At 34.5% G+C, this 21,880-nt stretch overlaps 1 protein-coding gene across 4 annotated transcripts in view; it reads right to left on the reverse strand.

Moving 5' to 3' along the window:
* The window catches only part of slpr (mitogen-activated protein kinase kinase kinase slipper), a 59,981-nt gene that overhangs the window by 16,044 nt on the left and 22,057 nt on the right, over nucleotides 1-21,880 (reverse strand). For 2 of the 4 annotated variants that reach the window (XM_089091608.1, XM_089091609.1), the window contains exons 3-9: nucleotides 21,569-21,749; nucleotides 15,916-16,064; nucleotides 12,105-12,356; nucleotides 9,016-9,198; nucleotides 5,792-5,869; nucleotides 4,113-4,211; nucleotides 1,451-1,621 (exon numbers count right to left, since the gene is read on the reverse strand). In XM_089091608.1, coding sequence (XP_088947734.1) covers nucleotides 1,451-1,621; nucleotides 4,113-4,211; nucleotides 5,792-5,869; nucleotides 9,016-9,198; nucleotides 12,105-12,356; nucleotides 15,916-16,064; nucleotides 21,569-21,749 — 1,113 coding nt within the window. The remainder of the gene's footprint in view (nucleotides 1-1,450; nucleotides 1,622-4,112; nucleotides 4,212-5,791; nucleotides 5,870-9,015; nucleotides 9,199-12,104; nucleotides 12,357-15,915; nucleotides 16,065-21,568; nucleotides 21,750-21,880) is intronic. The other 2 variants (XM_089091610.1, XM_089091611.1) reach the window with 2 other exon arrangements.

A 21,880-nucleotide genomic window follows, 5' to 3' on the forward strand; every position in this document is an offset into this window, starting at 1 on the left:
TCTGTGTATATTTTTTACCATTTGCTCAAATTACATTGTTTGTATGTGAATTTATGGTGATTCATAACTATAAAAATTAATTTCTGTCATTTCTAACCGACGAAAGAAATTCGGCATCCTTTGCTTGTGACTGTGGTTTTGAAAAAAAATATTTTATTAAAAAAAAAATATATAAAAGGCTGTGTAAGCCTAAATCAAGGAAGAGGCTATGTCTATATCAAGCGGCAAAGGAGCAGACTTCTTCTCCTACTTCCCCCGGACTATTTTCACCTCAAACTGTTTTCTTAACATCAACCAACCAAATTTAACCATCCTTTTAACGTTACTCGTACCGAAGATGACACCTCAAAGAGACCTACAGCCGTTCTGGCAATAAGATGGGTAAGCAGATTAGAACATTATGGGTAAATCCAAACTAAGCACCTTTGCATGACAGTAATAATAATTATTTTTTGTCATACAAAAAAAATGTATACATCACAACAATGCCTAGAGGTTACAGCCTCTAAGGGATTAAACAATATGCAACATTAACACAAACAATTCACGCGACATAAGCAGAGAGGATGGAGACAAAAAAAAGTAAAAGAAGCTTGACTGACTTGGTCTCAGACCCCCAAACTACATAATAATGATAAAAAAAAAAAAAAAAAAAAAAAAAAAAAAAATCGAAATCCCCACACAAACACACTGCCAGATCCCCCCCCCCCGAAAAAAACCTTAGACAGTCCAAAAAACAGCATCAAATTCAACATCAAACAATGTAATTTCAGCTATTTCCAGAGTTCTGGAAAAAACAACACGATTTTAACTCATTCAGCATATCTTCACAAGTTAGAGGTCCAGCATATCTTATACTAAATTTTGATCTGGTAATACTGAAGCTATTGTAACGGAAAATATGAAACCGGTCGATTGCATATTCTTATTAAAGCATTCCCTTGAGAAAGGTGCTCCAGGTGTTGTAACTGGCTTCCAAGTTCAAGAAGGCCCCATTAATTATGAAAATGGTCACAAAAATTGCCATTCTTCACACCAACATGGTGCAAACAATGGCCGGGCACTCTCATAATGGGATTAAAAAAGCAAATAGGCAACAGACAAAAATGACATTAATCACTACCCAACAACCAGGCCCGTGCTTTCCTTTTGGGGGGGGGGGATAAAGAAATACATTTTATTTGATAACGTGAATAAAAAGTTGCAGAAATTTGGCAAAATTATAGCATTTCTAAGGTAGAGGGGATCCGAGAATTTTTCTTTCTAAATATAAAATACCTTGAAATTAAGATTTGGTAATAAATAATTATTTCTGAACAGTGGCAGCGTGGCGTCTGGCATGACAACTATGAGACCATTGGTTTTACCATATCAAAGAACCTCATAAATCTGTTAATACAGTTGCGACAATGAAGCTCAAAAGTAAAATATGAATAAAAAGACATACTACCTGACTCATTAGAGCTTCCTTCCTTGGGTAAACCAGCTTTTAGAGGTTTTTCCAAACTAGGAACACTCTTGCTCCATTGATCCACTATTGGCGGCCGAACAAAATAGCTTCGGTCTTTTTGATGTACAGAAGAAGGGCCCCAGGTTTTACCTTTCACACCATCAACAGGAACTACAAACAAAGCCAAATCAATTAGACAACTTCAAGATTAAATAAAAGGAGAAGGGATTCGATTAAAGGAATAAATAGAAATTCGATAAATAGAAATAAAAACAACTGAATTTAATAGACTCACTGAATTGAATAAACTGAATAAAAGGATTTGAAAGATAAATAAAGAAAGGGTCAAATATATAAGAAGATTGGTTTAAAACTTGTTTACACCTTCGTTTTAGGTGGCTATTTGGTAATGCAACTTAGCCTCGGCGTGTAGTTTTAACTCAAATGGCTAAAAATTCAATCTTCAATTTCACTGATATTCTCAAGACTTATATACTTCATTACAGTATTTGAAAGCTCAAACTGTTTGCTACTGAGCCCTAGGTTACACTTGTCGGAATAATTCACTTTTAGGCTATAAATCATTGACGAAAGAGTGCAAAATATAAATTTAAAAATTGTTCCCAACTTTCTAAATATATGAAGCGTAATGAAGTATCTTGAACTTCTTGTTTTACATTAACAGGGATTTGACTCCTATGGGGAAGACTTTTGTCAAATAAACGTTTGGCATTCTGGAATCACAAGCCTGCTTTCACAGCAGATCTTAACTTACATAATGAAAGAACTCCCGTAAGCAAAAAAGCATATCTCGAGAAACCAAATCTTTAGAAGCAATATATGAAGAAACTTTATTGAAGACACCTTTTTAGACCATTTCGGGCCTATGTTTCCTGTGCGAGTTCTTGGTATGCTCCTTTTCTGCGGTCCCACCACTTTAATGTGTGGACGTAAGAGGACAGTTTTACGATTACTCGATAGCTGAGACTTAATTTTATCCATTTATTCTCCTACATTTTTGAAATTTATTTTTATTTAGGTCGAAAAACGCGTTCAAAATCATTGAGAAAAGGAAAATTTCATTTCTTAGAGCAAGCTTAGATTTTCAAAAAGAGAGGTCTAGATAATTTTACAATTCAGATGAGGTGAATGGATGGATGGATCTAACCAAATAAATCCAAAACTGCAAGTATCTTGCCATTTCGGTGCAAGTTATACCAATAGGCTTGTCGCAAAAAGGCATGTTTTACAGGGAGCATACATTTTAAAGTTCATTTCACTTTTTTTAGTCATTTTCGGTCATTCCCAAATAAAACATAGTTTTCAATTAGAGAGTAAGGTAGACTGGATCCATTATGTTTGAAAAAATGAAATACAAATTGAGATACGCCTTTTAAGCTTCGAAAGGGTGTTATTGTTCTAAGAATTTCTTATTCTTAGCAAAATTGTTCAAAGAATTCTCTTTCATAGTTTAATTCGGTCCTATGTTTCTTATTATCCAGTCACACGGATATATCCATTTCTTTTTTTTCTTCAACGGCTTTCAAACACACAAAATAAGGCAATAAATCTAATCCAGAAAACAGATCGTTTAGCAGCTAAATCGTTACTCGATGTTGGAAAACTTTTATTACTGGATGTTTCCTGTACGTCCTTCTATTTTCTTCAGCTCCACCGAGATCTTCCCATATCCCTTAAAATTACTTCATTCTTTGTATTTGCTCGGTCGAATTATAAGCTCTGTAGCTCTCAGAATATTCAAATTCTGCATACTCCAAGAGTGAGATCTGATTACAAACCCTTATTTGCGTGTTATATTTTATGAAACACGATTCTTGATCCTTGAGAATGCCACTCGTGTGGCACCTTCAAAGGAACTGTCCATTCAACTGTCCAAACTGTCCAACTGTCCAAACTTGAAAGCCGACTTAAAATATGATTCACAGGCCTGAATATAGTTGCTTATAAAACTGAGACATTCCAAATTCGAAGGCAGAACTCAACTCCCTACCAAATTGTGTTTGTCTTTCACATTTTGCAATTTATTGTATCCACCTCTTAAAATAGTTGACATACACACAATTTACAGGAATCCAGCAGGAAAATAACAATGTAATTGCATCTTCGCTTCGGTCAGGCAGATTGAATTCGTTTTCCTAGCCCATCTTTGGAACTAAATCAAGCATCTTGTACGAGAATAGAGGTAGCATATAAGAAGCATCCACATATTGGTGTAAATAGGTATCCGTTAGTAGTGCATTCAGATTTTAAGAAGCAATTGCAAGTTAAGAACCTGAGGAGGGTTAATTTCCTTCTTCAATAATCGTTTTCATTCCTTTTAAAGTGGTAGTTTGGAATTTAATCACATGGATATTATTAACCCCTCTTCAGAGAAACCTTAAAAGAGCACACACCTGCCAAGTTTAACTCCAAAATTCGAGTCTTCACTACGCAGTGATTATGACAGACAAAGGTATATTTTACTTATAGTGGGGTTTGATTAAAAACCAATAGGCTTAGAATTAATGCTTTTAAGATGTGAATGACAAGGTTAAATGAAATAAAGTGAGTTTACTGTAGATATGTACAACAATTACGTGTTCCAACACTGATATCAAATAATTGTACCGTACAAGCAAAGCAAGGTGAAGCAACTACTTACATGCAAAAGCTCTTAGTCGTGGGTGTGGTGAAGATGTTACAAGCTCATCGTAGCTACTTTCCAAACTTTCTGACTGTACAGAAATATTGTGTCTAAAATCTAAGAAAAGAAGAAAGCCATCACCATGGAAAATACCAAAGATATAAAATATTTTTACATTTATTTGCAAGGTTATATACGAAGTATTTTGAAGCTATAATTATACCCTTCTGTGGTTGACTGCAAGGTAGAAAAAAACAGAAATGATCCCATAATTAAGCACCACTTGTGGATCAGACTCCCATCTTGTTCGACTCAGATTCACAGTAATTCAGACTCCCATTAACTCAGGCTGGGGTAATTGCAAGTTTTTTTTTATGAAGTTTCATACCTTATGGAAACTTATGAGTTTTTGTTTGTTTAGTTTTTCATTAAAAAAAAAGCTATATCATAAATTTTAGGAAAAGATGGAACACAATTAGATAGAGATTTAGGGGATAGGATTTCGTCTTTTGTGGAGGTAAATGATTTTGGCAATGGATATTGATCAGACTCATGATCACTCAATCGATCACAAAAATCTTCCAGTGTCAGAAAAGATGATATCAAGCTCTCCAGAGCCCAACAATTAGAAAAAAAAAACGAAGCGTTTATTATCTCTATAAATTTACTAGATTTGCTAAGTTTTACATCTGAATTTATATTTTGTCACCTGAATTAGCTACAAGAGATATATAACTAGTGATGAAGATGATGAAAAGGGGACTTGTTTGAATCAGCATGGCCGTGCTGAACTCAAGTAATGACTTTCCGAAAAAAAAAGACAACTTCACACGCAAGAATAAAAAGAAGTAACCGTTAGTATCTGACTTTTTCTTTTATCAATTCGTGGCAAAGACTTAATCAAAGGCTTTGAAACAAGCTAGAATTCAGCAGGTTATAAAGGACTTATTCGAATACACGGAAGGTGTTGAACCAAGGAAGTATAGATTAAGAATGGAAAAAATAGGGAGGAATTAGAATAGGGAGGACAAAATCCATGGTGCATATCGATGGCACCGGGAACACAGCTGTGTTTTCACCTTCGAGTTTGGTTTTTGTTAATCCCAGTGACGAAGAAAAAACCCTTTCCTTTTTCCATATTATTGGTTTCATGCAACAGCAAACACAATCCAAATTATGTGATTTTATGGAAAATAAAAAGATTGATACTCTACGAATCAGTTTCTAGGAAGTTTTAACAAGTTTGATGATAAATTCTTGGGTAAGTTTCTACTTGGGTAAGTATATATATATATATATATATATATATATATATATATATATATATATATATATATATATATATATATATATATATATATATATATATATATATATATATATATATATATATATATATATATATATATATATATATATATATATATATATAATTATATATAATTATATATAATTATATATATATATATATATATATATATATATATATATATATATATATATATATATATATATATAATTATATATAATTATATATAATTATATATAATTATATATATAATTATATATATATCAAATCACAGGTTATTCCCACAAAATAAAGCAAAGAATCGAAATAGAATTGTAGATTAAAGCAGAGAGCATGCAATTAATTAAGAGTGCATGTCACGCCACCATATGGACAAATATAAACTAACCGTTCTGCAACTGATGTTGAATTCGATTCATCTCCAATCTAGATGGCGTCAATTGAACTGCGATTTTGTGTCTGAAATCTATTCATATAAATTTATGATAAGAAGCAATTTATGGTTTACCAACATAAAACAAATTTTCTCTGAAATGTTTCTAAATTGTTTTATTGCAATAAAAGGGAAATATTTAGATATATAATCAACATTTATCAGGTGTACTTGTTAGTGCAAATGTACCTGTCTAATCATTTTAAGCTTTGGCTCAGCAGGAAGACAAACAGGAGAAATAGATAGGATCGAGAAATACAAGAATAGAGAACTAAGTGATAACAAGATGTAATGATTTTCTCAACTGTTAGAATAGATCCAACAGTTTAGTAACTTGATTTAGTTATACAGTGGATATTCAAATTTACTTGAAAAAAGAAGAAAAACTGAAAAGAGTGAAGCCGAAAAAAAAAATTACAGCACAAAAATGAAACGAAACGAAACGTCACAAGGATATATATACATATATATATATATATATATATATATATATATATATATATATATATATATATATATATATATATATATAATTATGTAATATACATAATAGTAAAATATTGTACTGGCACGTTAATAAATTGAGAGGGAGTAGTCAATCTGGACTTGTTCCAGTTAAAGATAGGAACGGTGCCACAATTAGTGATAAGAAAAGAGGTAAATAGAGATGGGCAGAACATTTTGAGAATTTGCTATACTGAGATAGAGTTGCAGGAGAAGATATAGAGGAAAATGAAAAAGTTTGTGATACCTTGGACGTGAAGAAAGATTTGTTTTGTGAGGAAGAATTAGCGACAATACTAAAAGGATTAAAAAATAATAAGGCTCCAGGTGCTGATAGTGAGGTAATTTATTTTCTTAGATATTGTGGTTATGAGGTTAGAAATAAGTTACTGAAGGTTATGAATATGATTTTTGAAAAAGGGGAGGTACCTAACGATTTTCGGAAAACCTTAATTAAGCCATTTTATAAAAAAGGTGATAAGAGTGAGTGTGGTAATTACCGAGGCATTAGTCTGGTCTCTTTAGGTAGCAAATTATTTAGTAATATAGTATTTTTAGACTGAAAGATGTTGTACACAAAGTTATAAGAGAAGAACAGCGCAGTTTTAGAAAAGGTAGAGGATGTGTCGACCAAATTTTCACTCTTAGGTTAATAATTGAGAAGTGTCTGGTCAAACACTTGTGGTCCTCAATTTTGTAGACTATAGAAAATCGTTAGAACTAATTGGCTCAAGAGCTCTAGCGAAGGTATTTTCCTTATATGGTACACAAGGCAAATACCTTAAAGTAGTTAGGGGTCTATACAGACATATGCCTGTCGTGGTTAAGGTAAGAAAGAAGGGTAATAGCCTGTTTCGTGTTAAATCAGGCGTTAAGCAGGGTTGTGTTCTATTCCCCTTCATATGGATTATTTTGGTGAACTTTGTCTTAAGGAGTACAGGAAAGGCAATGGGAGACCACGGAGTCAAAGGAGGACGAAAAATTCTCCTGGACTTAGACTATGCTGATGATTTAAGCATCCTAGATGAAAGTGTAAGCAAAATGAATGAAATTATAGAGGTATTGCAAGTTCAGGGTGCTAGAATAGGTTTGAAAATTAATGTTAAGAAGACTAAGTCGTTGAGACTAGGAATAAGTGAAGGTCAAAAGGTGACGTTGGGTAACGAAAAGATCGATCACGTGGACAGCTTCACTTCCTTCAGTAGTATTGTTAGTAGAGAAGGTGGGAGCAGTGAAGATGACAGTGAAATAGTGAAGTAGAATAGCCAAGGCTCAGGGTGTTTTTTTCACAGTTAAAAAAAGTTTTGAAAAATAGGAAGATAAGTCTACAAACCAAGATTAGAATAATAGTTAAGTTTTGACCACTGATGACAGTGGTCAAATATGGCTCTGAAGCATGGGTACTCCGAAAAGTGGATGAAAATTTGCTAGATGTTCTCCAGAGAAATTGCCTACGGACTGTTCTCGACACCCGGTTGACTGACCGTATTTCAAACAGTAGGCTGCACGAAAAACGTGGTTCAATCCCGCTTTCTAGGGCTATAATGAAAGAAAGGTTGAGATGGCTAGGGCACATTGGGCGGATGAAGGATGACAGATTGTCGAAGATTGTCCTTTTTGGCCAGCCGTCTAGGGCTAAACGGAAAGCAGGTTCTCCTCGTCTGGGGCGGGAGGACGTCATAAAATCAAAGAAAGATTTAAAGGAAATGGGAACTTCCTGGGAGGGTGTAAAAAGAGAGGCTTTGAATAGATTGGGATGGAGGAGCGTGCGTAGCTGTGTTGGCCTCAGTCAGCTTGGTGCTACGGTGAGTTTTTAGTAGTAGTAGTACAAGGAGCTAAACAGTTTTCAGTTAAATGAGAGGTTCGATGTTTTAAAAAACAACCTGGAAAAAACTTGTAGAAGCGCCTGAACTGCCCTTTATCCTACCAATTGGAACAGAATGACATATTACAAGACTGCCATATTTTCCTATAATATTAGTTAGTTATGGAAATGATTTCAATATATTAGTGATGGAGACAGGTCAGCATCTTAAAATTCTAAGTAGAGCACACAAACAAAAGGTATATAATACAGTTGTCCGTCTTGTATATCATGCAATGTTAAAAAAAAGGGGCCAGGCATTAGGCGTGCCTTGAAGTTATCTGTAATGATGGTACTGTGCCTTGGAAGACAGTGTTGCAATGCTTATTTAACGTTCAGTTTATTCAAATGATCAATACATGGCTCATAAACAATATCTACTTGAGGATCAACTGGTAAATAATCAAAAGAAAATTCAAACTTATTCCACATGTTCTTTTTAATTCGCTTGAATATCGTTCGAAAAGATTAATTGTTCAGATTAAGCAAGCAATATTTATGAAAACATTTTTGGAAGAAAAAGAAGACAGACGAGCACAAGCACCAAATTTATCGGTTACCAAAAGATTGCTCAGTTGAATACCTGTATCGCAAACTTTTGTTGAACTTCAAAAATAAGCTTATCTTGTTTGATAGTGCTTGATAGAAGCTTCTCATATCATTCAAATGCGCTCAAAGTAGACTAGTAGCGTAATCGACTTTTAAAAGAAAGAAAGACTAGCATAAAATTTCCTCTTGGAGCTTAAGATTTTTAGATATGAGAACTTCGATTTAAGAGCAACAGAAGTAAAAAAAAAAGAAGAAAACTCACCAGTAGGACAGGATATTTGTGGAGGGCTCTCCTTGCGAAGCAAGCGCAATCGGCTCTTTTTAAATTTCCCCTTTCGTTTGTTCGGTTCAGGTACATCAGGTGATGAGATTTTGGCTTGTTGATTGATCATAACTCGCAACTCCCTCTCAAGCAAGTTGATTTCTCTTTCGGCTAATTCTTTTTCTGAGAAAAAAAAACAACAAAATGTTTATAAATTCTGTGAAATTAATGCAAGAGATAATTTAAACGGAGGGTGAGGGTGAGAAGACCTAAAAAGTGCATTTTAGGTCACTATTTTTTCAATCGTTCTGATTCAGGAACTTTCTAATCAATATTAAACTGACTTTCCAGTTTGCAGGTATAGGATACTGTGGAAACAGAGCCTTAGATGATCTACTAATTCATTTATTAGTCAAGTCGTTGGAGTCTACTTGGCATTGAGTTGACATGCTGAAAGACATTTAAAGCAACCCATCGATTTCAAAGAAAGGAAAACATTTGTGGATCAATTCATCAATATAAACATTTAACTCAGATTTATGCCTTAAAAAAATATAAATAATTGGGTATAGCCCAAGAAATTTTAAAATAACAGTAAGTGGTTGAAACAATTTGCACCGTTTGCATAAAGAGTCTGCCAACATACATGTAACACTGCTGCGGTTAAGGTAGGAAATGAGGTTAGCAGCTGGTTTTGTGTTAAATCAGGAGTTAAGCAGGGCTGTGTTCTATCCTCATTTATATGGATTATTCTGATGGACTTTGTTTTAAGGAGCACAGGAAAGGAAAAGGAAGACCACGGAATCAAATGGGGAGGAAAAAGTCTCCTGGACTTAGATTATGCTGATGATTTAAGCATCCTAGATGAAAGTGTGATCAAAATGAATGAACCTTTAAAGCTATTGCGAGTTCAGGGTGCTAGAATAGGTTCAAAAATTAATGTTAAAGACTAAGTCACTAAGGCTAGGAATAAGTGAAGATGAAAAGGTGACGTTGGGTAACAACAAGATTGATCAGGTGGGCAGCTTTACTTACCTTGGTAGTATTTCTAGTAAAGATGGAGGGAGCAATGAAGATGTTAAAAGTAGAATAGCCAAGGCTCAGAGTCTTTTTTTACAGTTAAAGAAAAGTTTGGAAGAATACAAAGATAAGTCTGCAAACCAAGATTAGAATATTAGAAGCTACAGTGATGAGAGTGGTCAAATATGGCTCTGAAACATGGGCGCTCCGAAAAGCGGATAAAGATTAGCTAGGTGTTTTCCAGAGAAATTGATTACAGATTGTTCTGGGTACCCGGCTGACTGACCGTATTTCGAACAATAGGCTGTGTGACAAATGTGGTTCAATACCGCTCTCTAGAGCTATAATGAAAGAAAGGTTGAGGTGGCTAGAGCACGTTGTGCGGAGGAAGACTGACAAATTGACGAAGACTGTCCTTTCGGCCAGCCGTCTAGGGCTAAGAGGAAAGCAGGTCGTCCTCGTCTGGGGTGGGAGGACGTCATAAAGAAAGATTTAAAGGAAATGAGAATTTCCTGGGAGGGTGTAAAGAGGAAGGCTTTGAATAGATTGGGATGGATGAGGAGGGTGCGAAGCTGTGCTGGTTTCAGGCGGCTTGGTGCTGCGGTGAGTTGTTAGTAGTTAGTAGTAGTAGTAATTTGGAAGTAATTAATCCTGTATATTTTAATCCGGCATTTACATAGCATCATTACAATAAGGATGATGAAAAAATTCGCCAACCAGTCCCTGTTCTTCCTGATACTTATAAAAAAGGAATTTCGAAATTGAAAAACATATGTTTATCTTCTTTTCAGTTTTGGCATATTCCAAACATATGAATTTTATAAGGATGCTAGCTACCAATAGGAAGATAACCTAAAGGAAAGCTTACTTAAAAGGGGAATTCTCCCTCCTTAAGAGTGCAAGTTTCTTAACAAGATACGCATTCGTAAAATGCATTTCAAAAAGCAAAGTTTGTCTCGTCTGCGCATTTCACATTTCTGATTTTATGGATCCAGAGTTAACCCACACATACGTGTAACCATGGTTCAATCAGAAAATTACAAAAGGCAATAGTTGTTAATTAGATATAAATAATCAATTGGCTGTCAATGTTTCCTTCGTCTAGATTCCTTAGTCGCCCAATGATATCTGAGTTATTCAACTCAACAAATTGCTCTACAGTATAACAAAGTAAACGTCATGAAAAATCGGATCGTGAATAAGCCTAGTTTATACGGGAGAGCCTTTTAACTGTTTGTAACGTTTGATGGGATCATTTTTCGTACAAAACACGAAATATTTTCCAGAGAAAATTCAGACATGCCATAATTTACAGGAGTTGCCATTTGAAACTTTAGAGCTGCCAAAGTACGGTCATCAAGGTAGTGCTATGGTGCCTTCTAGATTGCTTTTTTTACTGTTCCCTAGAGCCCAATGACTGATTACTAAAAACGAAGACACCACCTAAAACGCACGTTTTTAAGTACTTTACAATCTCAAGATAGCTGCTATGGTTTAAGAATTCAGGAACATTCTGCAGGCTTCAACATATGCATAAACAATGAAGAAAAAATGAAACATGAAAGAATCAGAGTATTCACTACCAGTGCCATTATAGGAGCCTGCAGACCCCAGAACAGAACCATGGTGATGAAGAGATCCCTATACTGGTGTCTTGGGGGCTCAGGACGGTGATCCGTATACTTACACGACTCTTGTGTAGCTATGACTGATATTTATGTAAGTGCCTCACCCGCATGCAAATTGTTTGTTTACATGGTCTAATTGTATTTTAAAAAGCTCTTAGATCGAAATCCGAAAAGTACTTGAATACCAGTAGTTACCATACAAATTATAAGGTTATATCATATTGTATAAAGAGTAATCATATCATACAAAATAACACCATATTTTTTTTTCTTTAATTGTTGACAAGAAACAGTTTTTTGTTCCTCTTCCATATATGGAATCAAGGACAGATTTCATTTCAGTAGCTCATAATTCACATTTGGAAAGTCATGTCACAACCTGCATCATCAAGTTGTTAGGTAAATGAATAGGAATGTTCAGTGGAATTAGAAAATTTTTACCTCGTTTTCGAAGGTTTTCCTCAAATATTTTCTGTTGAAGTTGAGCTTTTCGCAGCTCTTCCTCTCTGCATCTCAGATCTTTTTCTTTATGGCGAATATCCGAGAACTGGGCTTCGATTTCTTGTTTCCAATTATCTTGAAGCATATGAAAAGATTCCTTTGGGGTCTGAGCAAAGGAATGAACTATGTCATCGAGATACTTCAAAATGCTCTCAAAAGTTGGTCGATCGTGAGGGTCAGAATCCCAACAGGCTGAAATAATTTTAACAAATTAAAAATCAACTACAGAACAATAATCAAGACAGAGTTTTGGAGAAAGGAAGTGTAAATTTTCCGAATTTAAATCCTATGCAAACTGTTAATAACCATATTTAAAGGGATAGGAAACGACATCATGATACTTACGAAAATAGCTGAAGTTTGATCTGCAAAAGTGAATTTGGTTTAACTTACTTTATAATTCAACCTATATATTAAGACAATAAGATGAGTTAAACTCATTTTGCAAGCACTGGTACTCATTTCTCGTCGACTGGAGATTACAAAGACCAAGGGTATATTTCTGATATCTTCCAGAGGATAAGAAAAGTAGTCGAAGAGAATACGAGAAGTGTACTTTTTTATGATAAATAGGACATGGGGTAGAGAGTTTGTTTACCTTCTGTCTTAACATGAACTATGGCAAACTAAATACAAAAAAAGCGGTTTCAAAAGGAAGTAGATGTAACTTTTCCCATCTATAATGATTCCAGGGAACTCTCATGGAAACTTGAAGTCTGAGCTAAAAACTTACCACTTGAGGATAGGCTATAGACCCCTCCGCCACCTTAAACAAAGACATCAACATGCCCTACTTCTTTATTATTAAGTGTGGGACTATGTCACACTGTGAATAGATTTACAAAGTTTCAAGTGAAATCTATTTGCTGAAATAAACATTACAAGAGAGAAACTGTTGATTTTGCATGGACCCGGTACTGTATATGTTACAGAGTGACTTTTGGCAGTGTGCCCACTGAGACTGAGAGATTCCATGCACAGCTTTTTCATAGTTTTACACAAATGTAAACGTGCTCTTTGAATAGCTACTAAAGCTGCTTGTACTGTATCTTCAAGCTTCATTAAGGTCATATCAGGCTTAATTCCAAGTAGATTTTGAAAAATACCTTAGTTGTATTCTCATAAAAATCTCTTTTTTTGGTATTTTCCTTTAAAAAATTGAGAAAACAAGAAAATCCCCACCCTACATTTTCGCGAAGCGGTGCCACAGTTTCTTTATATAAACATTCATATTCATTTTAGGAACTTCCTTCAACAAGACCTCTCTAAAGATGGCCTAATCAGTTTCCTAGTCCTCTCCATTTTGAAAATGGCACCCAAAAGCAGCTTTTTGGGATTCATGTGACACTTTGATCTGGCACGATCAGTACCAATTAAAAAGAAGCACATAGATGTAAACCGTAGGTTTTGAGCGAGTCTTCAACCATCTCTTAACACCCGCCCAGTAATCCACTAGCGGAGAAAAGACATATCTACTACTTATGCTAGAATACAGTTTAATCATAAATTCGTTCGTTTGTGCATAAACAATACTAATTTAAAAATTTAACCATAGGCCTACCGTGAAAAAAATGGGGTAGAATAGTAACAATGCTAGTTGGCAGTTTTCATGGCCAAGTAAAATTTGTCGGCAGATTTTGAAAGTTGTTGACAAACTTGGCCGCTTTTGGAATTCTCTTTAATTCTACTACTGGCAGCTTTGGAACTTATTCAATAGCCGCCACAGGCATTTACAAGTGGCAATAGAAACAATTGTAAAATGAATGAATATACACTTAACATGCAGTTTAAGCTTATAATATACAAAAATGAAACTCCATATTTTTGGAAGTCAATTTGCTATCCTGAAATAGGTTTTTGTTGGATCACCGAATGCAGTTTTACTTATCTACTGATTTTTAGAAATGACTCAAGTATTGCCATGTTGCGTAGTACTCTTCTATCCACAATTTCGGGCGATGCAGCTTCCATACAAACATGCGCAGTCCCAAATACTATTTCAGTTCACATAAATTTTATTTTGCGATTGATCTCCTCAAAATGGATTTTTCCTCTGCTGAACAAATAGTACAACTTCACTGAAAAAAACTTGAATTTGTAGTTTGTGCTAGTCAGTGAACTAATCGACCAAAACAGGTGACACCATGGGAGTTCCCAAAAAGGCCAAATCCCTCAATTGATTATTCAATTGATCTCCATTTCTGCGTTTTCCTAGCAGGTATACTGAAATATTTCGAGGAACTGCCCATTCCTACTTGTGAAACAGGATAACATTCTTCCATTTAATCTAAAGAACAACATCCTTGCTTAATTATAGTGCATGTTTCAATTAGATTAAAAACCTTAATATTCGAGGCAAGAATTGAACAGCTATTTTTTCTTCTGCTTTTTCTTAGATTGCTGGAAAAGTAGTTGTCCGCTTTTAGTCTTCATTCGTTTATACATATCTCTAGTTGAAGCTCTATAAAATCACTTGACCAATCATGATCAATTTGGCTGTGATAATTTGTAGAGTTTATAACAGGCAATACTTGATTATCTTTTAGTGTGTTGTTACCTTTTTAGGTAAAAAGGTGAATGCAGAATTAGATCTTCTAGGATGTTTTGTGACCTATCAAATTGAACAGACTAACTAATTTTTATATCAAGGAAATCTGTTCAAAGAAGCAGAAGATATCCCTCTAAAGATTTGATCTGTTTTGACAGTGGCATTTCTATTAGGGTGTTGCATGAACTATTCGATATGTAGTATTTGAGGTTTCTTTGGAAAATTATCTGCTTTGGTATTTTCATTAAACTTTTCACTTATCTTAGCTTTTGATCTTACGAACAGGCAAACCTAAGAATTTTCATACCTTTTTTTAAAGACTTCAACGTTCAAATATTTTGTAAATATATGGAATGGTAAAGTCTACAATAAAAAGATACGAAATAATCGCTAGGTGTGTCCATTGGTCTTTAATTGCTTTTTATATCTTTAATATATCTTTAATTGCTATCTTAGATGAGTGATAACTAGTACAATCCATCAATGGCTCTGATGAACTAGCTTCCTCATAAAAGTTCCGATATACAACCCCAAGCAAAGCTGCTTTAACTACTCCATTTCAGGCATTTCCTCGTTCAAGTTATCAGAACAAGCTTGGGCACATACATTTGTTTTGTCTCCTTGACAAACAGTGGCCCAAGAAAAGAAACCTTCTCAGAAAGGGATTAGTGATGAAGCTGGAGAAGACAGTCATTGGTGTCAAATCAAAACCAGCCTTTAAATGAAGCACTTGGTTTTTGGTGGTTCTATAGCACGTCAAATTAGCGCAATTCCGAATCCTCTGACAATCTGCTACGTGAGTTTCTGAAGTCTCAAGATTAAGCCATACATGAAAGCCCTCCAACTTTAGATCAGAAGATCTAAAGTCAAAACAAATTTGTCCTATTCTCGGGGATGGTCAGCAAATATATGGTCAAGATTAAAAAGTTCCGTCATATTTTACCCATGCCCTGATAAAAACTATATTTGTGCTTCCAATTATGTGTTCAATTAGCAGGCCTACATCAGAATCAGCACAATAAAAAAAAAACACACAAAAAAAAAACTGGGCCTAAACTCCACTTGAAAAGAAACTTGATACCCATACATCTTCATTTATGAAAAAAAAATATTCCTTTTTAGGCGACATAAAACTCCAATAAACATACTATACATCAGCCATACATGAAGCAGAGCTTGGAGGAAAGAACATAAACATCTTACCTGACATAATTTTTTTCCAGGATAGAGGTGAAGTTGTTGGTATTGGCAGCATTAGTTTATTGACAGCCACTCCATAAGCAATGGCTAAGGCATCAATTCCTTTATAAGGTACTTCTCCAGTCAAGAGTTCCCATAAGACAACCCCAAAGCTAAAAAGTGAAAATAAAAATGTGTTTGTGCAGTCAAAGGAATAAAACTCCATGATTAAATAGAAGAAGAGCAGAGCAAGTGACTATTTATAAATGTCAGATATTATCTTAGTTCAAAAGCAAATAAAGAGGTGCATAAACAGATGTTTCTATGGTCTGTTGACACAACTATCTTGGGAATCAGCTTCTTTGTTGTCAGGCCTTAATGAAAGGAGAAACAGTGGCTCCTATGGGGGAGGGGAGGAGAAAGAGGGAAAAGCCTCTCCCCTAGACTTTAAAAGTAACTTATGTTGTAGCCTATCTTAATTTTTTTAAGTAAGAAACATCATTACCCCTTCCCAAAATTTCGTTAATTGACTTTCCTAAGAAGAGAGGGAGGCCCCCTTCATATTGTTAAAAGAGCTCCTCTTTCTCTCCCAGGACCTCCTGGGAGATTTGAAACCTCCTTTCTGTGGTTTAATATTAAAGTCGACCAAACCTTCTTTTGCTCATTTTCAAGTAGCTAACAAACTGAATTCAAGCTTTTTTTATTATGCTCATTAGCTGAACAATTTTGAAATGACCAAATGCTAGAGGAAGTTGCAAAAGTGCTAACAAAATTCGATTTTGTGTCAGAGGGAAAGTAAATCAATTCCATTAGTCTTTGATTTGTTATTCTCAGGTTTTAGCAAAGAAGTTAATCACATTTTTAATTGAAAATTACTCTATTTTATGAGAGACCAGTTACAACCCTAGATCATATAGACTTTTAGTACTATTTATTTTGTATCATGAATATTTGACTTCAAGTACTGCAGATGAATGGAAGCAAGATTGGTTTGTTTATTGCAGATTAAGACAAAAAAAACCATTCATGTACCAAAATTTCCATCTTTTTAGAAAGGAGATACCCCCTTCTTCTTTGTGAATATATTTATATCTAAATACTTTGTTTCAGAGTAAATTATGATTGTATTAACCCTTAACAGCTTTTGTACTTTTAGTAGAAAAAAGTTGTTATTTATGTATTTAAGCTCCTCCAATTTTTCATGAAATTTCAATATTTATGTCTCCTTATTCTTCATTGTCTCATACCTGCAAATACTTTTTTGCCTATCCTGGCATCTCCATTGAATTGTCAGACAGAATAGAGGCAGTCCAAAAAAGGGGCCTAAGAATTATCTTCAATGAGGGTAAAGTGCCTTATATTTCCCTTCTTTGGAGAGTCAATCTAGTCACCCTTGAGGAAAGGGGAGCAAAAATGTACTTGCGTTTCGCTATCAATGCCCTTCATGACCCTCAGACAACAACCCTTTTCCCTAGTCAATATTCAACCCCTCGACCCAGCCTCTCGCATTCTGCTTCAACAAAAATCCCCCTTCTTGCCCCAATAAAATTTTCACTGAAAGAGATAGAAAACTTTCATCCCGTACATAGTTGACATATTCAATCAGCAAACCTTATCACCCCTCCCTTCTTACTCCCTTTTTACCTTATAATTTTAATGTTCACTTTGGAAATTTCAAGCTTTCTATTTTTTAGTTGCATAAATAAATTGCTTTTGTTTTAATTATTTTATTCCCTTATTAGTTTTACGAGTTTTCATTGTTTTGACATTTTGCTGATTTGGCATTGACTTTTTAATTTTTTATGAGTTTTAACCGGTTTTTACATTTTTACGAAATTAAAATTGATCCTTTTATAATTTTTTCATTGTTGTTTGTTTGTTTTTGGTTCTTTCTTGTTTATTGAGGCTAAAGTACGATTTCGGTCCATTTGGGCTTGTGATAGCTGTTTTTCAGTAATAAATTTTGTCTTATCTTATCTTAACTACAGAAGAGTTGAGGTCAGAATCCATTTCTCCTTTAGATAAACAAGATAAATTCTAAATATTTTCTTTCAGATAATCTCTGATCATTTATGTTGCAACATAAACATGTAATTCCATTAAATAAGAAAAAAGGTGCTCGAGAAAAAGAATAAACAAATACTAAAATCATAAATAAGCAGGAGCAATTCTAACTTTAACAAGCGAAAATTAATATGGATAATTAAATGAAACTTAAGAGAACCAAAAATGGAAAAGAGCTATGAAGTCAAACTTAAAATGGACAGAAATTGCCACAAATAGAAAATGGGGTAGTTGTTCCTTCTTAATCCCAATAACAGCTAGAGTGTCTTTGTACTTTATTCAAAAACAAAATGAAACTTTGGGTAACCAAAAATGGAAAAGAGCTATAAAGTCAAACTTAAAATGGACAGAAATTGTCACAAATAAAAATTGGGCAGCAAACAAGTTGCTTTGAAAATTGCCAAGTGGTTTTAAGCGTTAAACCTGAATAATTTTTTTATATTTCTGATTGAAATAAAAATTAGTGACGAAATTTGAAGTGTTAAAACAAGACTAATTTTCACAGATCCCTCCTTTCTAAGAATTTTTTTTTATGACACTTGATTACTATTTTGGAAATTTTGTAAAAAAAAAGAAGAAAAAAACGTAAGATAAGATAAGATTTATTGCTGAAAAATGGCTATCACAAGCCCAAAAGGGCCGAATTCGCACTTTAGCGTCAAATACAGCGAACAAACAATCAAACAACAACAGCAAATTATAAAAGGGTCAAGTTCAAATACTTAAAAACGTTAAAAACAAAAACAAAGTACAAAGTAAACTCATAAAATTAGAAGGTCAATGTCGTCAGCAAAACTATAACAACGTCAAACGTCAGCAAAAAAAAAAAAAAAAACATAAGTTAGTTGGTGACTAAAAAAAAAAAATATAAAACCCCCAAATTTTCAAAATGGGCATTAAATTAATAACTATGAGGTAAGGAGTGATTGAGGGGGGGGGGGGCAGCGGAGAGTCAGTGTTTGAAAATGTAAACTATTTAAGGGATAAAAGTTCTTCTAGATCTTTCCGTGCAAACTCTTATTGGGGCGAGAAGGGGGATTTTTGTTGACACCGACCGCGGGCGGCGGGGTCGAAGGGGTGAATATTGACCGGGGAAAAGGGGAGTTGTTCGAGGGTTATGAAGAGCATTGTTAGCAAAACGCAAGGTAATTTTTGCTCTCCTTTCCTTAAGGGTGACAAGGTTAGCTCTCCTAAGAAGGAAAATATAAGGTAATGTACCCTCATTGAAGATAATTCTTAGGCACCTTTTTTGTGCTGCCTCTATTCCGTCCGACATTTTAACGGAAATGCCAGGATGCCAAACAGGAAAGGCGCACTCAAGGGTTGGGCGTACAAATGACAAGAAAATCCTCAAACAGTGTGATTTATAATATTAAAATTTATAGAGGAGCTTAAAGAGGGAATATACAGCATGTGTATGTTTTAAGATTTCATTAATGTGGCAATCCCATTTTAAGTCGCTTGAGATGGTAACGCCCAGTAATTTCATAGCGGTAACGGCAATTTCAGAGGGGATGGGACAGGAGAAAGCAGGAGGAGTTTTAAGTAAATTAATAGTAAGAATAGTTGACTTTAAAGGGTTGACTTTCATATCATCAGTGAGAGGTTTGGCTGATATCGATTCCAACATGTATATTGGGTTGCTTTTGGAATTTTTGGAACATGTCGCGAAGACATTTAGATCATCAACGAATATCCATCTATCCGGGAAATAAACACCAAGGTTATTTATCATTGTAAGAAATAAAATTGGACCTAAGAGGGTTCCTTGGGGCACACCTTTATAAATTGGGAGGGGATTAGAATATACATTCAGGTATTTCACGACTTGCGTTCTGTTAGAGAGGAAAGACGCAATTATTCGAATTAAATTAAGGTCAACTTGAAAGTCATAAGATAGCTTTTCTAATAGTGTATTGTGGTGTATTAAATCAAAAGCTTTTTATAAGTCAACAGCGATAACATCGAGCCGGTTATTGGGATTTTCGAGTGTTTAACACATTGTGTCCATAAGGTGAACAAGATAGTGGGTAGTAGATGTAGAGCATAGGTTTCTGAATTGTCTTTGGTCAACATTTGGGATTATTTTTACTTTCAACCACTCAGCTAAAAAGCTTTCATATAACTTCGAAAAAACTGGAGTAAGAGTAATGGGACGGACACCATCAAAATCTTGATTTTTTAAAACGTGAAGAATATGTGCTGTTTTCAGTGAGGCACAAGCATAACTCTGACCTTTCGGGGAGTCTGAACAAGGTAGCAGCCTAGCCCTTATTTGGGGTAATTTCTGTTCATCTTAAGTTTGACTTTATTAGTTACTTCAGTTTTTGCTCATTCAGGGTTTGATTTACACATTCATAGTAATTTCAGTTTGTTTCAAGTTTGACTTAGGAACATTACTTAGGAGCGTGCTTTTTCTTTACTCTATGCTTCAATTTCATCTTATTTTTTAATTGACATGGATTAGTTTATGCTAACTGTTAAAATGTTTCTAATACTTTTTTTTTAACTGTTTTATTTTCAGAACTAAAATATTGGATTGCAACATAAATTTTATGCAAAATTTGAGAATACCATACAGTCAAATTTTCAATGAGATAAATTTCTCTCTACTATAAGTCAACAGAATTGTATTCGACTGTGATTAAACAAGAGTAAGTTGTTTATTCATTTAATTCCCCCAAAACTTCTCTGCTTTTTTCAGCTTACTTAAAATGATCGTATTATTTACACCATGCCCGCAAATATTCAGGGTTGGAGACAAATCCCCATGAAGATTGTTCCAAAAACCCCCCCCCCCTCTAGTAAAAAATATATTGCTAAAAAACACACTTATTTTATACTTTAAATACCTTCCATTCTTAAATTCAGATCCGTATCAATATATGCTTTGTCTACTTTTGTTGTTGAAATGTAACATGAATAATTCAGCAAAATGTGGCTAACTCGTAAAGTTAAAAGACCTTATTGACATGGAAAAAAATCTGGATATTTGGGCTTAAACAATTTCATCTTAAAAATTAAGGCAAGTAATACCAATCTTCAACCATTAAACAAAATGCTTTCCTGGGACTAGGAAATACAAAATTACATAACTAAAAGACAACCAGCACAATTTTAATACCCCCTTCTTGCTTGGCAGACCATACAAATATAAGCAAAACTGCACCCAACACAAAGAGTAGGGGGAAAGCTGCCCCCTATACTCCCTGGATCACTTATTAAACTGTAATAGAAGATAGAAGCACCAACAATTCAGGACATATTTTCGGCTAGACTGTTGATGCATTGATATCAAAACCAGCAGTCAATTATCATTGTGAATTTTCTCCACTTTTGTTTTATGGACTTATTGAAATGGACCCCTGAAAAGTTTAGGGGCCTTCATTGATAGCTGAAAATCAAGTTTCAGCACTTAGTATACATTTGTGGCATAACAAAGGACATGATGAACTTTAATAATAAAATCTATTCATCACTCATTTGCCGAAACAAGTTAGCTAGATTCGAAAGAATCAGAAAGGAAGTAAAATTAAGTGCTAAAAATAGTATGATTGACACTGAATGGCAATGATAGGTGACAGTTAAATGGAGAAACGGAAAGGGAAAGTACCTCCATACATCACTTGCTTTAGAAAAAGTAGAGGATTTAATAACTTCAGGAGCCATCCAAGCATATGTTCCAGCAGCTGACATTCTGGTAGTTTGGTTCATTTCTCGAGCCAGACCAAAATCCGTGATTTTCAAAGTTTTAAATTGCAAATCATCACCTTCAACTGGCTCTGCAATCAGCACTGAAAGATTTTTATATATTAATTTTATGCTCAAGAAAATAATGATAAGAAATGTGACTTTGCAAAAGCTATTCAACTATTAGTGATGGTAGGCTGGTAGTTTGGTAGGCCAAAATGATTAAGCATAAGAA

The sequence above is a fragment of the Artemia sp. Qi Xiang Cuo genome, chromosome 7, assembly GCF_049724085.1.
Source record: "Artemia sp. Qi Xiang Cuo chromosome 7, ASM4972408v1, whole genome shotgun sequence".
NCBI classification, from domain to species: domain Eukaryota; kingdom Metazoa; phylum Arthropoda; class Branchiopoda; order Anostraca; family Artemiidae; genus Artemia; species Artemia sp. Qi Xiang Cuo.